Source organism: Pseudorca crassidens, chromosome 5 (assembly GCF_039906515.1).
Source record: "Pseudorca crassidens isolate mPseCra1 chromosome 5, mPseCra1.hap1, whole genome shotgun sequence".
NCBI classification, from domain to species: domain Eukaryota; kingdom Metazoa; phylum Chordata; class Mammalia; order Artiodactyla; family Delphinidae; genus Pseudorca; species Pseudorca crassidens.
The window spans coordinates 67,095,914-67,119,866 of NC_090300.1; the positions used below are offsets into that span (position 1 = coordinate 67,095,914).

Below are 23,953 nucleotides of genomic sequence, written 5' to 3' on the forward strand. Positions count from 1 at the left end.
ACAGAAGGTCCATTATAAAGCGGGGAGAGACAGGCTGCTAAGTATGGAATCCCATGAGTTGGCCCATTTCAGCCTTGGTTAGGTCTGTCCTGGATCCTTCCAGCAGCAGTGGGACTGTGTGTTTTGCAATGCTGTTTTTTTTTTGTTTGTTTGTTTTGCTGTATGCGGGCCTCTCACTGTTGTGGCCTCTCCCATTGCAGAGCACAGGCTCCGGACGCACAGGCTCAGCGGCCATGGCTCATGGGCCCAGCCGCTCCGCGGCATGTGGGATCTTCCCGGACCGGGGCACGAACCCATGTCCCCTGCATCGGCAGGCGGACTCTCAACCACTGCGCCACCAGGGAAGCCCTGCAATGCTGTTTTTAGTGCACACTAAGAATCTTGGCACCCCTTAGCTGACACCCACCTACAACAACTTGCAGCTTCTCTTTTCCTAGTTCCATGACTCCCTGGCCATGCTGCTCCCTCTGAGACCTTCTTCTTAGCCCCCAGATCATTTGTAGAAGTATATCCAGAAGATGGACCCCGAAGGCAACTGTGGAGGCAGGATTGCATTTCTGTGTAATCTGCTTGGGACTGCCAAGACCTTTGCTTTGAGCAAGAAGAGAGATGGGTCAGGTTCCTGCCCTCCTCCCTCTACACTCTTTCCCAAGGAGAGAGTCCGCGGTTTGGGCTATGTCTTCTAAGAGGCTGACTCAGAGTGTCTACCTTCAGCCCCGGTGTCCATCCTCTGCTCCATCTCCAAGTGTCCATCAGATATTCATCTGAGCAACGGAGACTCAGTGTGACTGATGACATATCCATCTTCTTGACCACGAACCAGCTCCCTCTGGGCACCCAGCTGTTCTAGTGAATGACTCCAGCATTCTTCCAGACATGCCAGCTTGAAGCCGCTGAGTCATACCTCACATGTCCCTCTGTTGCATTTCCCACAGCTGATCAGTTATCCAGTGGTTCCAAGTTATTCCCCCAACCAGTCCTTTCCCACCCCCATTCCTGCTGCACCCCTCCCCTGGTCAGGCTGCCATCTACTCCAATTTGGAGTGGCCTCCCTGCCTCCAGCCTCCCCCTTCACGACCAGCCAGGCCACCGTCCTTGTGCTCATTGCTGTCCCTCAGCCGCTGCCCCCAGCTGCTCTCTCCATCCACAGCACCCTCTCCTCTCCTCCACAAACTCTGTTCCAACCTAACTGGTCCCCTCGTGGTTCCCAGGACACTGCACCTTCCTGCTACCTGACCTTGGCTGAAGTGGTTTCCCTTGCCTAGAATCCTTTTCTCCATTCCAAGCTTTTACCTAAATTCTAGCCATCTTTCACGGTATATAAAATCCCTGGCTGAGATGTTACAAGGCACGGGCGCCTAGAGCCCGTGCTCTGCAACAAGAGAAGCCACCGCGATGAGAAGCCCCCGCTCACCACAACTATAGAAAGCCCACGAGCAGCAACGAAGACCCAACGCAGCCAAAAATAAATAAATAAATTTTAAAAATTAAAAAAAGAAAACAAACGTGATGAGAAGGTGGGAAAAGTGGGGGAAGGGAGCTAAGTTGCTAGCAGTTTGCTAGAGATGGAGGATTTAGTTCACCTTTGGGGCAGACTTTTGCTTTGTTTCGGGAAAATCAACACCAATCTAAAACTGTGTTATCACTGTCAGCGCGAATGCATATGTTCACTGTTCTGGTTCAGCAATGTAAATAGCCGTGCCTTGGGAGACAGGGACTGCCTTTTCTCTCCTTTTTTTCCTAAGGTTTGAGGAAAAGAGTTGTGGAGGAAGTTGTGGACTGGTCCCTGTGGGGGTGACTATTTTCAGCTGAAGTTTGGAGAGTCGCTTGCAAGAGATGGCAAGCAAAGACTAGCAGGCTTCCTGAGGAGGCTGGAGAGTCCCTGGCACTGCTGCTGTGGGACCCAGGTGACACTTCTTGACACAGAGCTGGGGAGAAGCACACTCTATCCGTGTCTGCAGCATCCCTCTAGAACACTGAGGGCATCCGAGGAGGCAGCAGCCACGGATGCTTGAGGACTCCACAAGGACCATCTCCAGCAGAAGCTCTCCTTTCATGGGCCTCCGTAAGCCCCGCACGGTGACTGCTGTGGATAGATGGATTTGTGACATCATTTGAGATGCCCCACTGGGAGCTCCCAGAAGTATTTGAGGGAAATATTGCATGGAGTGCGGCTCAGTGTCATTGTAACTCACTGTTAAAGTAGCAACAAATCATTTATACCCTTGGCAGGTGAAAACTAAATACACTAGAGATAGACATAAAACCATACTACACTGTTAACCATTGTTGCCTCTGGGTGCCAGTATTCTAGAGAATTCCTTTTCTTTATATTTTTATGGAACTCTCCACATTTTCCACTACAAGCATTTGTAATTAGAAAAACAAAAGCTATGAATAAGGAATATCTCTTTCCTTCCCCTTCCGGGCCCAGTGGAAGCCTCTGCTGCCTAAGGCTGCTGTGGTTTCTTCCCCTGCTGAACCCAGGCAGTGACTCTTGGGTGCAGATCCGGGTTTATTCCTTGTTTTAGGTACTTGTGCCAGCTCTGCAAGCTCCTGCAGGAGAAGGAACACATCTCCTTCTACTCAGCCCTCCCCCATCACTCACTCTGCTTGCAGGAGCTACTTCTCAGAACCTGCCTGGCCTGCTTCCACCCTTGGCCTTCATACTCACTGTTCCATCTGCCGGCACCCCCTCCTCCCTGGTCCCCCCCAGACAGCTTGTGGGCTTCCTGCTTCTCACCTTCAGTTTTGACTCAAATGTCTCAACGAGCAGGCCATTTAAAATTGCACACCCTCCCAGCACTCTTTCCCCCTCTCCTGCTTCATTTCTCCCTCCAACATAGATCTCCATCTGACATGCTATGTAATGTGCTTCTTTATTATGTCTCCTCGCACCGATCTGTAAGCTCTAGACGACAAGGATTTTTGTCTGTATTGTTCTCTGCTGTAAGCTCACTACCAGGATGTATGCCTGGTATGTACAGAAGATAAGTGTTTGTTGAATGAGTGAATACAGTTTATAATAACACTAGTTACCGTGTACCAGATCCTGTGCTAGGTGCTTAGTAATTCCCTCATTCCGTCGTCTTCACAGTGTTTTGAGGTACACAGCAATACCTCTGTTGGAAAGACGAGGAAACCAAAGCTCAGAGGGTTAGCGAACTCAGGTGGAGGCACACACTCTCCCATGGCAGAGTGGTGTGGAACGCAGATCTGGCTGCTCCAGGGGCCAGGAGCTTTCCAGTGTAGGAGACTCCTTTGTCCTCATGGTGGTCTCTCACTGTGCTGACACCCCTCTGCGTCTTGGGCACCATTTATTTCTCCCGCTGCAGGAACCACAGTGCTGGTGCCCTGAGCCAGCATTGCTCCAAGTGGGCTCCTCTCCCAGTTTGCATCCCTTCTGGTGACCCAAACCCTGCAATCAGAGAAGCCAAATTGTTCCTTCCCTGCCTCACTGCCTCTACTGTGGGCGCTCTAGGTTATGGTATAAATGAGCAGGCCCACAGGTTTTCTTTCTTTCTCCTGCAGCCCCATTCTCCCAAAGGGAGGTTGGTTGCTCCCTGAGAACCTTCTGCAGACCGGCAAGGTGGAATTACAGCAAGAACCCAGGAGATTCGGGTTCATGCTCAGGATCTGCGGCTCACTAGCTATGCCATGACTTTGGGCAAGTCTTTTAACTTGTGCATTGACACAATGAAAGGAATTCTTCTTTCTTTGTGGTTTGCCTACAGTACTGTGATGATGGCAAATGGAGAATCTGTCTCATGGGGGTGTTGTGTAGATGCATGAGCCAATTTGATTATCATACTTAGCACCGTGCCTGACAGATAAGGCTTAATAATTGTTGGCTGATCTTGTCATCAGTCATGAGTAGCCCGGGAACTGGCAGGGTTTGCAGTCAGCTGGTAGGATGTGTCGTGGGTGTGGACTGTAGCTAACCACTAACTCCAATCACCCTCCAATCTAAACTTTCCTAGAGCTTCAGTCCTCAGAGTTTAGAATTCCTTGTTCAAGGTCACATAGTCATGACTTTTATAAGGCCTTGATTGGGACGCTTTTCAGAATACCTAACCTCTTTAGTCAGTACACTATATTTCTGCTGGGAGGTAATTGTTGCCATCTCTGCTGGGTTACACAACTTGAGGAATGATTTGCATAAGCATCAGTTACCACCAAGACCAAGGCATGAGGCATAATTATCTCAGGTGGAAGCTGTGATTGAGCCTGTGCACTGAGGCCTGGTTTGCAGGGGCTACAAATGAGCTACCACCTCCAGAGCGCTATGTGCCTGCTAGATGCTGGGGCTGTAATTAACCGGAGCCTGTTTGCCAACACCCATTCTCCAAGTTCCAGTGGGTCAAAAGTCCCGACTCTGGTGAACGTCAAGATCCCTGCAGAGGGACTTCCCTGGTGGCGCAGAGGGATTTCCCTGGTGGCGCAGTGGTTAAGAATCCGTCTGCCCATGCAGGGGACACAGGTTTGAGCCCTGGTCGGGAAGATCCCACATGCCTCAGAGCAACTAAGCCCTTGTGCGACAACTACTGAGCCTGCGCTCTAGAGCCCACGAACCACAACTACTGAAGCCCGTGCGCCTAGAGCCCGTGCTCCGCAATGAGAAGCCACCTCAATGAGAAGCCCACGCACCGCAACGAAGAGTAGCCCCGGCTCGCCACAACTAGAGAAAGCCTGTGCGCAGCTACGAAGACCCAATGCAGCCAAGAAAAGAAAAAGAAAAATCCCTGCAGTGTCTGTGGCTGAATAGAGTGAGACCTTCCCATTGTCTAAGGCTTCATTTATAGTTTTCAAGGGAATTCCCTTTACTGGCTTTGCTATCTAGTTGTGGTATAGTATGTATGATTTGGAGTAATCCATCTGCCATCAGTCCCCCGACATCTCCTTGCTCTCCCACCCACATGGTTTCACCCAGGAAGATCTAGTTCTGTTTGTGCCTGAAGGGGAAGGAGACCAGGGATCCAGCCCTTCCTTTTCTGTCATGTGAATGACCATAAGCAACAGGAGAATTCATCTCTTGCCCTCACCATGGCCAATGTCTGCTCTACCCATGGGCCCAGAGGCCACACTTTCAGTACTTCTGAGAAGTTGATGATGGCATCTATGAAATGGGAGTTCTTTCATCCTGAGGCAAGGGTACAAGTTCTGCCAGCCCTTTGTACCATCTGGAAACAATGCTGGGAATCATATTTGCAGGTCCAGAAATGTTATTTGATTGTTCCATGGCATGAAAGACTTAATTTGAGGCTTAGTGGAGAGAGCAGACTAAAGAAGATTTAGGAAACATGGCCCACAAGGGCAAAAAGTGCTGAGTTTGAGTAAAAATACACATTCTACACGTAGTCAGCACTCTGACAACACTGGGGGTGGGCAGAGCTGGGACCAACGTTCACAGATAATTCTCCAACTTTATTTTACCCTCCCACAGGCCAGGGTCTTGTCATAATTACCTTGCTTATACAACCCTTGTTTGCATCTCCAGAGAGACAGCCATGTTTGGAAGAAAGAACACGAGTCCCCAAGTCTGAAAGGAGTCCCAAGAAGAAGGAAATGTAAGAGAGTGAAAAGTGTGGAGGTTTTTTTTTTTTTTTTTTGTGGTATGCAGGTCTCTCACTGCTGTGGCCTCTCCCGTTGCGGAGCACAGGCTCTGGACGCGCAGGCCCAGCGGCCATGGCTCACGGGCCCAGCCGTTCCGCGGCATGTGGGATCCTCCTGGACCGGGGCACGAACCCGCGTCCCCTGCATCGGCAGGCGGACTCCCAACCACTGCGCCACCAGGGAAGCCCCAAAAGTGTGGAGTTTTGACTAAGTCAGACTTCAGTTCCAATCCTTGTTATATCATATACCATCTATGAGAACTTTATAGCTTCTCTGAGTTTCAGTGTGCATAGTTCAAGATGGTACAGATAATATCTATCCTGTTAGATTGTTATAAAAATCATTAAAACATATGTAAAGCATTGAAAAGCTGGCTTATATTACGTATTGAATAAATGGCAAGTATTAATATCTGTAAAATGGAGGTATTTCGTAATACCCACTTTGCAATACGGTTGTGAAAAGTAGGGGGGAAATGCTTTTGGCCTATAGCAGATGTTTAATAAATGGTAGTTGTTAGTCCTGTCTTGCTGTGAAATATATGTTTGACTTTCAGCAAAGTCACCTCTGCTGACAGTGAAATGGGAAGTATTTCTACTCTACTCACTCCCATAAGGACTGCAGTGGCAACTGGCAATAATCACACATGCCTCACTTGATTTTTGGAGTTGTGATAAATAAAATCACATACAATATATTGGAAGCCAGACACAGGGAACAATGTACTAGAATGAAACACATTGGGAGGCAAGGGACTTGGGTTCTAGTCTTAGTGCTGTCTTTTGCCAAGTGACTGTAAGCAAATCGCCAAGTAATCAGACCCTCAGGTGCACACACTGCTGACCTCTCAGCAGCTGTGAGAAAATGCAAATGTGAGAAATTATCACTATTGCTCCTTGAGGGTAAAGACGGTTTTCCCTTTTTAACCTTTGGAACCCAGCAAAGTCCTTGGCATATAGTGGGTACCCAATACTTTTGTTTAATGAATTATAAATTGCCCAGAAATCATATTTTTAATCATCAGTGAACTTTTTTACCCATAAGCTTATAACCTTTGGTCTCACTGCGATTGGTTGGATCCCTGGGCCTGTGTCCCAAAGTATTTGTATTCCATGCTAACCTTAACATACTCAGATATGTTATTCAGACGCAACTGAAAGCACACACACCCACAAAACCAGCAGTAAAGAGAGAAGAAAGCAGCTCTTCTGTATATGGCAGCTGTAAGGGGACGGTTTCATAATCCTACACCCAGTTCTGGTTTGGTTACCACTCCTCTAGATTCCTTATTCCTCTATGTACCCATTCTACAGAATTCATCCCCAGAGTGAAGGTGGTAGCCACTGCAGAGGCTCAAGCTGCTTTCGAAGATGACTCTTCATGGGTAGTTAAGAATGTGAAAGATGCCTTACCGTTCTCCTCCTAATGGGAGATGGCAGGTGGCAAGTGGCAAGCAGAAACACGGATGAGAGTGCGGGGCTTCCTGGTGCCAAGGGAGAGCCCTTGAAGACTTCTTGGCAGCAGAGAACATCACACGTGCCCTCCACACTACATACCGTTCCAGAATTGTTAAAGTATTTGGTCTCTGGGCTTCCCTGGTGGCGCAGTGGTTGGGAGTCCGCCTGCCAATGCAGGGGACATGGGTTCGTGCCCCGGTCCGGGAAGATCCCACATGCCGCAGAGCGGCTGGGCCCGTGAGCCATGGCCGCTGAGCCTGTGCGTCCGGAGCGGGAGAGGCCACAACAGTGAGAGGCCCGCGTACCGCCAAAAAAAAAAAAAAAAGTATTTGGTCTCTGAGGGCTTTAGTAGATGAGGAAAGCTTGTAGAGATTGAGAGAAGGGAAATGGAGAAGACCAAAATGCTAACAGTCACCATCATTACGTGTGCACTGTAATAAACTGCCCTGGACCAAGGGCACTGGCAAAGGTTGGATGTTTTCCAGATCTGCCATGTATCATGTCTTCCCATCTTACTGAGGAGCATCTATGATCTTAAGTAATTTTTAATACCATCTCCCACCCACAACTCTTCTTCCTTTTTTCCTTCCCCTCTTCTCCACCCACCCCATTGTTTCTCCCTCCCTACCCTGAAGTCCGACTAAAGGTAACCTCAGGCAAGCCTCACCCAATCACCCCAGCTGGGTTGGGTGTCCCTCTGTAGCCTTCAACTCACCGCACTGTAATTTCTGGTTTATTTACTTACTGTCCAGTTCTGAAAAGTAGGACCTTTATCTTGTTCAGCATTTAATCCCCAAATACTCCCAACAGTGCATCACACAAAAGATGCTTAACAAATGTTTATTAAGTGTACCAGGTTATACTTCTAATTTATTGCATTCCCCCCCCACCCCCGCCCCAGCTACTACAATAACTAAGCAAACAGAGTTAAATGTCAGTCTTTTTTCTTTGCACAGTAGACAAAAACTGTTGGAAAGCTAGATACCAATCAGCTATATTTTTCCCTGGTACCAGATCATCATACTGGTGAGTTCCTTCAAACCATTTAAGTATAGCATTCAGTGCTGCATAATTTGTTCAAGATCACAGAATAAAATGTAAAGTTTTTCAATTAATTTTACAAAAGTAGCAAAACTCTACAACAAAATCCTACAGGAAAAAGTAGACCAATCTCATTTATAAACATGAATTTAAGTGTATTAAACGTAACAAAACTTACCAAGATACAAAACCTAAATCCTAGTTACACAAATACAACTGCTATAGAAATAACGACCTTCTCCCCACCTAGTCTACTTATGACTCAGACAGTAGCTTTTATACCCAACTTCCCCCCGCCCCACCTCTGGCTGGCCCTCACCAGGGGTGGATGCCGGCCCCAGCATTAGCATTAGCCCTGGCCCTAGCCCTCACACTGCCCCTGTCAGCCTCGTCTGCCAGGGCCTCACGGTACTGCACTGGCCAGTGTTGGGGTTCTTTCTTATGGAGCTTGGCCACGAACCCCAGGACTTTCATCTTGCTGGTTTCCAGGTCGCTTCGGGGACCCCAAGAGAATTCACATGCCGGTGGATTGGTGTGAGAAACAAGCCGGTAATTGAGGTATCTCAGCTGCACGAAATCTTCCATAATAAGCCTCCTCGGGCACCCAAAGAGGGGGTGATACTTTGAGGGACGCACCTCCAACCGACACAGCATCTCCCAGACCTGTGCCTCCCTGGCGCTATTACCTTTCATGTAGATAAAGCCCAACATCATCATTAAAAGACCCAGTCTGGGGCCATCTCCTCCTCCTCCTCCTCAAGAGGTTTTAGTTTGTTGGTCAGGATATAAGTGTGGTGCTTGCGGTCAAGCTGTTTCAGCTTGAAACCAAAGACATACGGCAGATGCTCTGCGGCCCTTGCGATGATCTCAGGGAACAGATCCTTTAAGTCTCTGATAATGTATTTCACCATCTCGGAGAGGGTGATAGGACTCTTCTTCCTGTCCTTCACCAGCAGAAACTGCACCAACTCGGCCACCGTCTGATCCAGACGGAGACGGGCCTCGCGCCGGGCCAAGGTTTTGGCTGCCAAAGCCCTCGCACCTTTCAGGGTGATGGAGGGCTCCGCAGCCTCCTCCTCCCTTACAGCACCAAGGTCCTCCTCGAGGCTCTCTTGCAGGAGGGGGCTCGGGGCCATCTCCTGCGAGGCGGTCAGGGCCTGGGTCTCACTGTCGTGGCCACCATCCATCTCCCCCTCCGCCCGAGGGATAGGGAGACAGACCCCCGCTCTCTGGTTTCTACAACATGTTTTCGGGCAGGCAGGTGCAAAGCGCGTACACTGGCCGAGGGGAGTGCAAGCCGCTGCACAAACCCCGGCGGAGGGGTTGGACAGCGGCTGGGACGGCTGGAATAGGACTAGGAGAGATGACAGAGGGGACTTAGTGGCTTCCGGGCTGCACCGCAGAGGGTTCGGGACGGCCGCAACGCCGCCGGCGCCAAAGAAGCGCGGCGAGGCCACCGCGCAGCCTCAGTGCGCGCCGGCAAGCCGATCTGCCGGACCACTTCCGGCCAACTCAGCCAAGATGGCGGCCCCGAGGCCCCGCGAAGCCCCTCCTTTTACTGCTCCCGCTGGGGTGGGAGTGAGCGCAGCCTTCGCAGGATGCCAGGGCTGTGGAGGAGTGTGTCGCCAGCGCTGTTCTTTAGACTTGAAGGCTGGAGGGGGGTAACCAGGGCTTTTCTGAGGTTTCAGTGTACAAGGATGAAATAGGGATGGAGTTCCAGCCACGAACTTTCAGCAGGTGCTTATTTCTATGTGTGTATCTAAGATTTTGAGTAATTTACTGTAGCTTAGTGCGGAGTGCATGAAGGTGAAGGCTGAGATATAAGGCTGTGCGGGACAGTTAGTGACGGGCCTTGAACAGGATGCTACGGAGATTGAAATCTATTCTGAACACGATGGGAATTCATACTACAGGGGGATTTAAGCAAGGGAGTGTCCAGACCAGATCTGTATCTTTCCAGTCTCTCTGGTGGCAGTGTGGAGGATGGATTGGAGTAGGGCTGACCAAAAGCTGGGAATCCAGCTTGGAGTATTGGTATTATTATAGTGCAGAATAGGAACTGAGACTCGGCCTGTCTTGTTCATTGTTATATCCTCAGTGCCCAGAACAGTGCCTGGCACATAGAGGCACTCCATAAATATTGTAAAATGGATGACGAGGGGGTAAGGATAGCAGATTCTGGGGGGGGGGGGGTGTCAAAGAAGATGATAAAAGATATACTGAGGTACAGCTGGCAGAAATAGTAACTGATTGGAGGAAAGGGGAGTTTTGTTTTTCTTTTTACCTAATCAAACTTAACTAGTCCCATTACTTTTTGCTTACTCTACTCTGAGCTTTCTCCCACTACCAGTCTGTCTCTCTCCCTCCCTCTCTCCCTCCCTCTCCAACTCCTCCTCCTCTTTCTCCTCCTCCTCCCTCTTCTTCCCCTACTTCCTCCTCCCCTCCCCTCCCCTCCGTCTCCTTTCCTCCTCTCTCCTCTCCCCCTCCCTTTTCTCTCCTCTCCACCTCCCTTTTCTCTCCTCTCCACCTCCCTTTTCTCTCCTCTCCTCTCCTCCCCTTTCCCCCTCCCTTCTCCCCCTCCCCTCTCCCTCTTCCCTCCTCTCCACTCCTCTCCTCTTCTCTCCCTCCTTTCAAGGCTCAGCTTAAATGTCACCTTTCCAAAGCCTTAGTCTCCATGCATGGAAGTTATTTACTGCCATTTCTGAATCACCATAGCAATTTGTATTTGTTTAACACCCACTTGTATAGACCTTATTGTGCACTAGGCTCTGTTCTGTTGTTCAAATATTAATTTGTTTAATTCTCATTAAGGTAAGTACTATTATCACTATCCCCATTTTATAGATGTGTCTTTCCTATGGAATTTGCTATTTACTAGCTATGTAATCTTGGGCAAGTTACCTGAACTCTCCTTCCCTCGGTTGCCTTATGAGTGAAATGGGCATAATAGTAGAGAGAACATTGTGGAGATCATGTGAAGTAATGCATGTAAACCATTTAACACAGTGCTTGGCACGTGGTGTTCAGTAATTGTTAGCTATTATTTATTGCATACTTTTAATGTGCTGATAATGTACTAATTTTTTACATGTATGAACTCATCTACTCATAACAGCCCTGCTAGATAAGTGGTATTATTATCCCCATTTTACAAGTGAAATAACACAAAAAGAGGGTAAGTAACTTCCCCAGCATCACATGACTGAGCCACTGTTTCAATCATATAGTATGACTCCAGAGACCATGCTCTTAACCACTATATTAATAGATGTTAATTATTATCATTATTATTGACCATACTCTGTATAATAGTTATTTTTGTGCTTATTACCCTCCAAAACCAAACATCCTAAAAGCTAGGGCTATGTCCTTAACTCTTTTGAAGAGCCCCTCAGCGTCAGCACTCAGTATGTAATTGTCACTGAACAAATGATGAAAGGCTTTACTTTTTTCCAGAGGAAATAGCATTTATGTTAAGTAAATATATGACAGTTAGACTTTTTTTTTTGGCCACGGCACGCGGGATCTTTAGTTCCCTGACCGGAGATAGAACCCGTGCCCCCTGCAGTGGAAGCTAGGAGTCTTAACCACTGGATCACCAGGGAAGTCCCTAGACTTTTCTAGATGTAATCATGAACTCTTCATTTTTAAAAACTTCTGAAAGTATATACCCATTTATACTTTATGACTTAGAGAAGCTGAAAGTGTGTGAATGAAGCAGGAGGATGTTTATTATAGGTTAACTTGAGGCTGTTATTGGTTTCTATTGTGTAGAATATAAACAGAAACATTTTATGTACAATATAATTTAGTCCTCACAAATCCCTATTAGGAAGGTATTATTATTCTCATTTTACAAATGGGAAAATAGTCCCTGAGAGGTTAAACCACCTGTCCCCAACCACCCATCTGTTAAGTGCTAGACTGGAAATGAGGACCTAGATCTGTCTATTCTGAAAACTGTACTCATGACCACCATGCTGGACTGCCTCGTTGTCAGTTTCTCCTGAAGGTAGAACCACTCCTACCTAAAAGGGCATCACTGGAGGTAAAATAGTCTACTTACATATGTTTCTCAGTTCAAGTATTGCTGAGGAGAGACAGAGGAGATAGATGCATGGAAAGGAGCATGCAGGAGATACATTGAATGGAAAGAATTTTGAGGGGCAAATTAGCAGTAATATGACTGGATTTTGAAAACTGAATCAATAATGTAATGCTACTCATCAAAAAAAAAAAAGGAACAAACTACTGATACAACATGGATGAGTCTGGCTGACATTATGTTGAGTGAAAGAAGAAAGATACAAAAGATTATATACAATATGATTCCAGTTAATCTGATGTCCAAGACAGGTTTAGCTAATCTGTGGTGACAGAAATGAGAACAGTGGAGGCCTGGAGTGGGGTTGACTGGAAAGGGATATGCATGAACTTTCTTGGGGGGATGGCAATGTTATGTATCTTGGTTTGGGTGTAGATATACATTTGTCAAAACTTTTCAAACTGTACCCTTAATATCTGTGTATCTCATGGTATATAAATACCTTAAAAATTATAAAAATAAAGAAGTTTTAAAATTGAGGTATAATTGACAGATAACATTAGTTTCAGGTGTACAACACAGTGATTTGATATTCATATATATTGTGAAATGATCGCCACAATAAGTCTAGTGAATATCTGTCACCATACATAGTTACTAGATTTTTTTTCTTGTGATGAGAACTGTTAAGATCTATTCTCTTAGCAGCTTTCAAGCATGCAATACAATATAATTAACTATAGTCACCATGTAGAAAAGTTTCCAAAAATTAAATGAATAGGCCTTTAGGTATAGGAGGTGATGAGGGTATGAAAGGTGAATGGCTTTGCTTTGCCACTTGCCAACCCCTGGATGCTACAATGTTTTGTACTGAAAGGGACCTAGACAATCATTTGCCAGTTTTGATTGTGCCGACCTCACACTGGACAGGCAGACTTTTAAAACAATCCTTACCTAAGCTGTTAAAAGGGAGGAAATGTATATCTGTTTGGTAGGGGGTGCGGGGTAGCAGCAAAACAAAATTTGATGACTGTTCGATGGAAACCTTTCTGAAGGATGCTCCTTTGTAGCCTAGACTACAGTGTTTAAAAGCCTACAGTGCTTAGCACAGTTTAGTATGAGGAAAAGGATAAGGGAGTTACACTGGAAAAGCAGAACTGCAGGATGAATTATCCTGGAAATGTCTGGCACCCTGTGGATGTAGAAAAGGTGCGTCCTAGAACAAAGCACTGAACCAGGTCAGAAGACCTGAGTTCTGGTGTCCCGACCCCTTCATTCATTCTGTGACCTTGCACGGCATACTTAACCTCTCTGGGCCACTGTTTCCTCATCTTTAGGCCTGACAACCTTAGCTTTGCCAGTCCCCATAGTTGTTTTGAGATTCAAGTAGGATTATAAATGTAAACACACTTTTAAAATGCTCTACCATTGAGAAACAATTATAAAATGTTACAGATTTTTTTTTTTTCTCTAAGAGACCTGGTAGAAAAATCTCAGTAATGAATGTCACTGGCCTCTCATGCAGACATTTTGGAATGAGCTTACACATTCCTGGTTGAAAAAACTGTCTGGCCAAAAAAGATTAAATAAAGAAATGTCATGTCCTGACACTCCATCTAAGGCTAGTGAATGCTTTGGTGGGAAGCCAGAGTTATCTTGCTGGATTCCTTCTAAATTTGTCAATGGATTCCTCCAAGCTCCTGAGTGCCTTCTTCACACAGATGCTGAGTAACGTCTCACTCCAGATCTGAGTGAGCCCCAAACTGCATAGGTGCTTGTGTCTTCTCTGTTTCTCCTGACAGTTTTGATAGCCGTGCAGCTGATCCGGCTCAAAGAAGGGATCAGAGGAAGAGCTTTGTCCCACGTCCCTGGGCCGGGGGCAAAATGGAGCCCAGTTTTGTCACAGCAGAATGGGCAGAGTGTGAAGCCCTGGGTTCTGTATGTGTGGCTGGTATTGAAGCAGGATGGCCAGGCGGATGATTCGATCTGACTTGGGTAATGAAAATTGTTTGTTACTGTTTGAAGAGCAATTGTGTAAGCAACAGTACTCCTGTGTTTGGCTGCCTGTGACCCACCACTGTCTGTAACATAACACCCGACCCAGAGGAGGAACAGACCCTGGCCGGCAGGGGAGGGGAGAGATGCAGGGGGCACAGGGCCCCCTTCTCCCTCCCTCCTCCACTGTCCCACCCGCTCTGTAAACCTTGAAGGAAAGTTGGCGAGAAGGCATTTGCCACCTGGACACAATGAGGCCCAGTGCGAGGGGCAGGCGCAAGGCTGGCGGGGAGCCAGGGCCCTGGTCTGAATGGCCGTCGCCAAGGGGCTGCCAACGGCCCATCTCTATCCCCCAGAGGCCGGGCCAGGGCCAGGGCGGGGGCCCATCTACCCCCACCTTCGAGGCCCCGCTCGCACCATTTGCTGGCCGTGACCAGAATGCACGGGACGCTGGCCTTTGAGCCGCTGAACAGAGCTGTTTCCCCTCTGCTGGCCGCCAGTTCCCTTGGATTAGAGCAGGCTCTCCGGAGCCCCTTTGTTGGCAGCTTGTTATTCTGCACATACCGAGCACTGCGCATTCATCTTTATTAGTTCTAATTGCTTCCCTATTCTAATGGGATCTTGATATTCCCATACAATTGAAAGGAAATGTATTCATTAAAATAATTCTTCTCCTAACTGCCGCTTCAAGCTGCTTCTCTAAGTGACATTGTCTCTCCAGCCACAGCCTGCTGAGGCCTCTTATTAAGACTCTAGTCAAAAGCCAACTTTGGGAGCAAACTTTCCTTGCAGGAGTTTCCAGACACTGAAGAGAGGGTGCTTTTTAATCGGCTCACACACTGAAGTCGGAGGCCAGCTGGTAGGTCTGGGGGTGCCGCTCGGGGCGGGAGGAGAAGGGCTGGTCTCCAGCACTGCCTGCCTCCCGTAAGAATGCCCCCTTTCTCTACACTGACTGGCTGATTTAGGCAGGGCTCTTCCCCCAGTGTCATCTGGGTGGAACTTTTTGTTTATGCGCGAGCAGTGACTAGGTGTGTTCTTAGAGCAGGCGCTGAGTAAGGTGCTGTGGGAAGTGTGGAGACGGAGCTGCAGTCTCGAGGTGTTTACGGTCTCCGTGGGTGGCTGCCTGCTCTGAGTCCCTCAAGTGACGCAGGAGAGGGGAGGCTGGGAACAGCTCTCAGTGTTCAGAAAGCTTCATGGGACAGAGAACTTAGAAAAGCGGGATACACTTCAATCAGTGTGTTTGATTTAATCACCAAAATCTTTCAAGCCGTGGGATCATGGGGGTAATACAAGAAGCTTCCTTGGGACGTTGGGAACCACTGATCTATTGGGGTGAAATAAGCCATTCTAAAAAAGCACGGCTATGTGAACACCTGCTCTTTACACGAGTGGTGTAAAGACTGCTATAGGAGTTTGGAGGAGTGGAGGGGAGCATGTGCTGGGCACTACACTGTTGCTTGAGTCTTCTTTAATCCCTGTAACAGCCCTGTGAGGGAAGCACGGTTATTCCCCATTTTACAAGCGAGAAGTAGACCAGTTGGATAATTTGTCCAGTGTCCAGAGCTGGGAGTCAGGACTTGAACGCCAGCCTTCTGATCCCAAAGCACAGGCTGTTTTCGCAGGAGCCTGCTGCCTCTCACGTTGCGTCTGTCAGGGCCACCGGAGGAGGTGTGATGTGGAAGGTGGCATTCGATCTCCCTTGAGGCCTTTCGGGGTGGTGGGTCGTCAACAGGTAGAGTGGGGTCAGGAAGGAAGAGCCTGAGCAGAAGTGCTGGGAAGAACCTAAATCAGGACATGACAGGAGTCCCGGTGGCCCAGCGACTGGAGAGCGAGCAGTAGCAGGAGGAAGGCGGTAAGGTTTGTGGGGGCCAAATTTTGTAGATCCTTGCCTGACAGGAGTTTGGATTTCACGCTGTAGGTACTGTTCCAGTGAGGATATTTGAGCCTCTGGATAAACACATTATTTCTTTCAGGAGCATCAGTTTTCCTTGAGGTGAATAATTTTAGACATCTTCCTATTAAAAGAAATTCAGATAGATCATGCAATAGAATGCAGAATTCTCATAAATCTTTAAGAGAAAACAGAAGACTTCAAAGAGAGCTTGGGTGTGCCGGCAGGAACTTCAGGCTGAGGGGTCCCCTGGGGGAACTGGAGGCGTTTCTTTTGTCTGCTGTTGGTGTCCTTTAGCGGGAAAGTTTGAGAAAGACTGATTTTGGAGAAAATGTTTTGATCCCAGGAATAAAATAATTAGGTGTATTTCAAGAAGGATGGCAGGGGCTTGGAAGACAGGTGGGACAGGGCAGGGACCAAGAGCAGGAGTCCAGATAAGAGATGGTTACAATAAACTCTTAGGAGACATGAAGGGTCTAGGGGGCTGCCTGGGCCTCGGACCCCACCTCTTCACCCGAGCCTTTTTGGAGGCGGCCTGCCTAAGAGATGCCCCACCCCGAAACCACTCCTTCCTTTTAAGGGGCTCAGCGATTAGACTGGGATGGCTGGCCAGGGAGGCTGAAGCAGAAGCTGTTAAGGGAGAGCCTGGGCCTGGGCCAGGAACTGGTCCTCCCAGAGAACCTTTGTGCCCCGGCCACCTCACCCACCATGTTGCCTGCCGACCACTTTCCAGCCCAGCAGCTTTATTAGCTCACCTGCTGGAAGGTACCAGAAGGCAAGTGGTTGGACCAGTGGATTCTCTGCAGTGGTGGTGAGAGCAGGTCCTGTCTTGTTGCAGTGTCTGATGTCCTATACTGGTGGGCAGAGCCATTGGACCCAGCATGGTGGCCAACACCCTGTGGTCAAGAAAGACTCAAAGGGAGGAAGGAGGGAATAAGACATCTCAGCTTAGGACCAAGACCTCACTCTACTTCTCCTTATCATCAGTAGATGGAGATAGCCCACCTTACTTAGCCAGACTCTCCCTTCAGGTGGGCGACTTTTGTAGGTAGCTTAGAAATGAACTTTGAAGCATCATTTTTAAAAAAGCATTAAAAAAATTCCTTAGTGCTTTATTTTTTTCTCATTTTAGAAGAGATTGTTTGTTGTACAGCAATGAGAAAATCCCAACCATTTAAAAGAAAAAACCAAAAAGCACCTATAATTCCACTACCCAGGGGAAACCACAGTTAACAAATACCCTGGTGTGTATCCTCCCCCAATTTTTCTAAGCATTTACTTTTATTGTTTGATTGCTTGATTGATTTAGGCTGCGTTGGGTCTTCATTGCTGCGCGCGGGCTTTCTCTAGTTGTGGCGAGAGGGGGCTACTCCTTGTTGCGTGTGCAGGCTTCTCACTGCAGTGGCTTCTCTTGCTGCGGAGCACAGGCTCTAGACGCGAGGGCTTCAGTAGTTGTGGCATGCAGGCTCAGTTGTTGTGGCGCACGGGCTTAGTTTCTTCGCAGCATGTGGGATCTTCCTGGACCAGGGCTCAAACCCGTGCCCCCTGCATTGGCAGGCAGATTATTAACCACTGCGCCACCAGGGAAGCCCCAGCATGTACTTTGTTTTTTTAACAGAGTTATCTTGTATACTCTGCTTTATATACACTACATATATGTATATATATATTCACATACTGTGAATCTCTCACACTAATATTTTTCTATAATGTAATTATTTGTGATTGAAAATATTCCACAGACCCCATGTCACCTTTAATGCCTATTGTATATTTAGGATGTTTTCAGATTTTCATTATTAAATACAATGTGATAAACTTGTTTGTGGCTAAATCTTTCCTATTTCCCATTATGGAAATTATTATACAAGAATATGACCATATAGATACGTGATTTTTTGAAAGACAAAATTGGGATTATTCTATATTTATTTCTATGACCTAATTTATATACTAAATCCATTTTGAAAATCTTTCATGTCTACAAAAGTGAATCTGCACAATTATGTATTCATTTAAAAAATAATACTTTCATGTAGTTCAAAAATCAAAACGACATAAAAAAGAATTTTTTATAAAATTTTTTATGAAATTCTCAATTTCATAAAATTGAGAATTTTTGCTTGCACCCATGTCCCTCTTTACCTGGTTTCCTGATTTCCCCTCCCATAGGTCACTGCTTTTAATAGTTACAGTGCCCCTTTTTGAAAATACAAGCAAATGCAATTATATATACCTTGCCCCTTCTTACAAAGAAGTCATACACTATGTTCATTACTAGGCACTGTGCTTAAAACAAAAAAACTTAATAGTATGTAGTGGAGACTTTTGCATATCAGCACATAGCTTCCTGGCATATTATGGTTTGGATGGACAATAATATCTAACCAATTCCATATAATTGGACATTTGGGTTATTTCCAATCTTTTACCATTAAAAGCAATGTTATAATACAGACATATATCATTTCTGTATGTGTGCAAATATATTTGCCCAAAAAATTCAGAGAGTGGGATTGATGAGCCAATAGGTAAATACATTAGTAACATTAATAGAAAATGCCATATTGCCCTTCATAGGTGTGTATCATTTTCTATTCCTACCAGCAATGTATGAGGGTGCCTATTTCCCTACAACTTCCCCCAATCAAGTGTATTTTGGATATGTAAAAATCTGATGGGTAAAAAATGGATATATCATTGCAACTATAATTTGTACTCATTATTACTAATGAAGTCGAACGTTCTTTTATACGCTAAAAAGCTATCTGTATTTCTTTTTTCTGAAAAAGGGCATTTTTTTCTATTGGGTTATTGGTCTCCTTGATTTATAGAAACAAATTATGTATTAGAGTGCTTGACCCTTTGTGAAGTGAGTTGCAGTTTTTTTTCCAGTTAGTCTTTTGTTTGTTTTGCTTATGGTGCCTTTGCCATGCAGGAGTTTTAAGATTTTTATATAGATGTATTTATCTTTTATTTTATGACTTTTATGTCTTATTTCATGACTTCTGGATTTTTGAATCAGTTAGAAAGACTGTCATTACTTCAAGATTATAAAGGAGTTCTCTTATTCTTCTGGTAATTTTATGGTTTTATTTTGTGCATTTAAATCTTTGATCCAGTTGATGCTTATCGTGGTGTACTGTGTGAAATACTGGTCTAGCATCTATCTTTTTCCACATAGTCAAACACCATTTATTAAAAAGTCTGGGGCTTCCCTGGTGGCACAGTGGTTGAGAATCCGCCTGCCAATGCAGGGGACATGGGTTTGAGCCCTGGTCCGGGAAGATCCCATATGCCGCAGAGCAACTAAGCCCGTGCGTCACAACTACTGAGCCTGCATTCTAGAGCCCGTGCTCCGCAACTACTGGAGCCTGCGTGCCTAGAGCCCGTGCTCCGCAACAAGAGAAGCCACCGCAATGAGAAGCCCGCGCACTGCAACGAAGAGTAGCCCCACCCAAAAAAAAGAGTAGCCCCTGCTCGCCACAACTAGAGAAGAGCCCGTGCACAGCAACGAAGACCCAACACAGCCAAAAATAAATAAATTTATTTAAAAAAATCCTGTCTTTGCCTCACCGATTTGGTATTTATCTTATACCAAATTCTCATATATATTTGGATCTGTTTCTGGGCTTTATTCTATTCCATTGGCCTGTATGTCTATACAGCATCATTTTTGGTAGCTACATAATATTGCTTCTTACGTATATAACATAATTTATTTGACTAATTCATTTTTGTTAAAAATCTAGGTTGCTTCCAATTTTTCAACATTCCAAAGAGTGCCTCAGTGAATAAAATCCTTATATAGGTTTTATGTGTGCATGTGTGTGTAGCAGATCCGTTTTTTCCTCTGGATAAATTTTTATACATGGAATTACTGGGTCAAAAGTTACGTGCCTTCTTAGGCTTTTTTCATACATATTGCCAAAATGCCTTCCAGAAAGATTGTACCAGTTACACTCCCTCCAACAGTGTATGAGCGCTGATTTCCCCTCACCCACACCAACTCTCAGTATTATCATTCTTTTTAATCATTGCCAATCTGATCAGGAAAAAAAAAGGGCCTCTCATTGCTGTTTTAATTTGCCTTTCTTTGAATGCTAGTGAGGTTGAACATTTTTTCAATTTATGGTGGTTTTTGATGTACAGAAGTTTTTAATTTTTAATGTAGTCAAATCTATCAATCTTTTCCTCTATGGTTTCTGCTTTTGTTGACATGTTTAGAAAGTCCCTCCCATCGTAAGATTATAAAATATCCACTTATATTTTCTTCTAGTACCTTTATGGTTTCATTTCCATCTTCATCCATCTGGTATTCATTTTGATGAATGGTGTGAGCTGGGAAAGAACTTGTATTATTTATTTATTTATTTCCCAAATGGATAACCCGTTCTTTCATCACTGTTAAAAAGCATATATTTGTGTGTGTGTGTGTGTGTGTGTGTGTGTGTGTGTGTGACTCTTTCTAGAATGAACATCTTGAATAGCTGGATACTGAGGGTAATTGAGTTCTACACTCTGGGTCATCATTAGAAACATCAGTCATACTAAACAGGCAGACGTGACACTTTCCAGCATACATGGGCTTTTAAGGACCGACCGACATTTGATATTCAAATCCCAGCATTGCAGCTCAATGCTGGTGCAACTTTGAGGGAGACCATCCATGATTCTCCTTGAGTCTTGTTTTTTTCATCTGTAAAATGGGGTACATTCCCTTCGGACTGAAGCCCTCCCTCCTGGCTCCGCCATCTAGTGATCGCCTCAGGCCCTGACTGTAAATAGGATATGCTGGAGAGGGGAGGGGTTGAGTGCTGTGTTTGCTTTTTATAGGCTTTCCATCTTTACACTTGTGCTCAGACTCTCATTTGTTACGTCTTGCTGGTTTTAGTGTCTTTTCATTAGCAGCTTTTCTCTCCCGTCTGAATATGCGGTTTTTAATCATATACCAGCTAGGAAACCAGACAACTGGATTGTTAGAAGTGTATATAAATTAAGAGTAACTGGGATCTGAGTGAGGGCTTGAGGGCCTCTCCTGTTGTGTAATGTAGTGGTTCTCAACCCTGGCTGCACATTAGAATCACCTGGGGAGATTTTAAAGCATATCCACGCCTGGGTCCTACCCCAGGCCAATTAAATCAGAATCTCTGGTGGTTGTCCCCAGGCCTGGGTGTGTGATGAAGCTCTGCAGGTGATTCTATTCCTGGGTTTTTTGTTTTTTTTTTTTTTTGCTCTACGCGGGCCTCTCACTGTTGTGGCCTCTCCCGTTGCGGAGCACAGGCTCCGGACGCGCAGGCTCAGCGGCCATGGCTCACGGGCCCAGCCGCTCCGCGGCATGTGGGATCTTCCCAGACCGGTGCATGAACCCATGTCCCCTGCATCGGCAGGGGGACTCTCAACCACTGCGCCACCAGGGAAGCCCTCTGCAGGTGATTCTAATATGCATGCAGGGTGGGGAACCATTGGTTGAGTGCCCTGGCTTTGTGAGATCAGTATTTACACTCAGTGGTCTCCCCCTCTGGTTCCCTTCTAAAATGTGCCCCAAGTTGTGAGGGTCGCCCTACAGAACAGATGGCCAGATGGCAGAGATGGCAGGGATTTTCTGGAGGCCATGCGCTTGCTGGAGAGGGCAGCACCAGCTCTCAGGCCTCTGTCACCCTGGAGGTCACGTACCTCTGGAATTTGGAAATGGTGTTGGCAGTTTCTTTTCAGAAAAATAGAGCCATCCTAGTCTCCCTGATGCAGTTCCTCCCGCCTCTGGGGGCTCTCCTGAGGAGTGCGAGAGGTGATGAGAAACAAACATTGAGAAAATAGCTTTAGTTATTTCTATCTCGTCTATTTGTGTATTCTCTTGTTCTCTTGGCCCCTTCTCTGCCCCCCAGAACACATGTAGGTGATACATGTCAAGCCACGCTTGGTCCCCAGCTTTGGTGAATCCGTCCTATCTGTGGTGGAGCTGCTCTCTCCCAAAGTCAGGCTCACCTCCGCCAACAATTGGACTCACTTTGTCACCTGGAAAAATAGATAAAGCCCACAGGATGAGTCCCAACATCAAGTCTCTTTGCTACAAGATCAGCCTTCTTCTTATTCTCAAGTTTTGATAAACTGACTGTGGGCGTAGCCCATGCACTCAAGCCCCCTTCTAGGTGCCTCACCTGGTTTATCTAAGACTAGGGCCCCTCTGGTTCCACCAGACTCTGTGGGGAAAAGTTATCGCCTTTACTAATGAATGAAAACTCCTCCAAGCTTACTGATGAAGGGAGAATCTCTGTGGAGAGAGGTGACTGGAATTTTCCCTTGGGATTTCTCACTCATCACCGACACTAGTCAGTGGCTCTACCCTCCAACACACACACATACACTGGGCAGCTGAGATAAGGCTGGATCCTTCAGACCAGCCTTTACTACACGTTGGGGATAACAAGAGAAATAAACAGAGAAGAATAACATGACTTCATATAAGTCATGACTTGTCATTTGCAAGATATGACTTGATCAGGAGGGCTCAGGGCCCACTTATCCTAGTGCGGGGCTGCCTCTGTGTAGTCAGAACCATCCCAGCAGCCCGGGGAAGCCTGGACAGATGCTTTCTTGAAAGTTCAGGTGGATCCACCAAAATAATGAAGCCAAGAAGGAGACGAGAGTCCCCCTTCTGTCTGGTGCCACCATCTGCATTCCAGTTACTTGTCTGAGGATCTGCCTTTTCCTGGGATGATTGAAATAATGGCTCCTTTTTCTGGGAAATAGAACTCAGATTCAGGTAAGGTTTTGATGCTCATTAAGGCTCATACAGCAAGGAAGGGGGTGGGCACACACCAGCTCACCTCAATGACTTGACTGGTTTTGCCAGAGGTACAGTTTATATCCACAAGACAATGGTTTTTCTTTTTTTCGACAATGTTTTTTCTTTAGATACGTTCAGTTGAGAGACACACAACATTGTGAAATTCTCTAGTGTTGATTCATGACGGAGCCATAGGTGAGCAAACTGAGGGTTATTTATAGACTGCTGTTGATGTGCTTTTCGAAGAGGTCCCAATAGTTGTCCAGGGGGAGAAAAATGCAAGGGTCTATCAATCAGTCTGCTGAGACTTTTGCTCTACCTGGAAGTCTATGTGACATAGCTCTGCCTAACATGGTGGTTTCTTCTTCATACTCATCAAGACAGGCCTCATTCCCTATTCATGGGGGAATGGCCTTACCCTATGGCCCCAGCCAAACAAGAATGTAGCAGGACACAGCAAATCAATGGGGTCTGAGTGCGAAATGCTGATAGATTTCCCTAATGCTGTCTGTCTGGTCTGTGTTCCTGGAGATTGTATGGCCATCATCCTGCATTCCTTATGGGTTGAGTAACCCCATAAACTGTGGCCCACTGATCTTCAATGGAGGCAGTGCTGCCCCCTAGAGGCATTTTAGGAATATGTAGTGTATTTATGTTTGTTGCATTGGTTGCTGAGGCACTACTTAGGAGAGATTGAGGGGGCCAGACTCCTTGCCTTAGGTGATGCAGTTTTATCCAACGATTTGTCCTGCACTTCATGTGACATTTGAATGCCCCACCCAACATTCATATATAGGTAGAAAATCTCTATTGGTCTGAGCTTAGAACCTAATTCCATTTTGTATATAAACACAAAGTACTTTTTTAAAAAAAATTTATTTATATTTAGCTGTGTTGGGTCTTTGCTGCTGTGCGCGGGCTTTTCTCTAGTTGCAGCGAGTGGGGGCTACTCACTGCGGTGCGCGAGCTTCTCACTGCGGTGGCTTCTCTTGTTGTGGAGAACGGGTCTAGGTGCGCAGGCTTCAGTAGTTGTGGCTCGTGGGCTCAGTAGTTGTGGTGCACGAGCTTAGTTGCTCTGCGGCATGTGGGATCTTCCTGGACCAGGGCTCGAACCCGTGTCCCCT

General features: G+C 46.4%; 1 protein-coding gene and 2 long non-coding RNA genes across 5 annotated transcripts in view; 2 read left to right on the top strand and 1 right to left on the bottom strand.

Moving 5' to 3' along the window:
• LOC137224990 (uncharacterized) overlaps positions 1-5,602 on the top strand; it is an 84,080-nt gene extending 78,478 nt beyond the window's left edge. For both annotated transcript variants that reach the window (XR_010943625.1, XR_010943626.1), the window contains exon 3: positions 201-5,602. This is a non-coding gene — a long non-coding RNA (uncharacterized lncRNA). The remainder of the gene's footprint in view (positions 1-200) is intronic.
• A 2,292-nt stretch (positions 5,603-7,894) lies between these two features.
• Positions 7,895-9,356, bottom strand: MAGEF1 (MAGE family member F1). The gene is given in 3 exon segments (XM_067737241.1): positions 7,895-8,857; positions 8,860-9,328; positions 9,330-9,356. Coding segments are annotated over 3 exon segments (927 nt in total). The 3' UTR covers positions 7,895-8,426.
• Positions 9,357-9,628: 272 nt separating this feature from the next.
• The window catches only part of LOC137224991 (uncharacterized), a 56,580-nt gene continuing 42,255 nt past the window's right edge, over positions 9,629-23,953 (top strand). For both annotated transcript variants that reach the window (XR_010943627.1, XR_010943628.1), the window contains exon 1: positions 9,629-9,848. This is a non-coding gene — a long non-coding RNA (uncharacterized lncRNA). The remainder of the gene's footprint in view (positions 9,849-23,953) is intronic.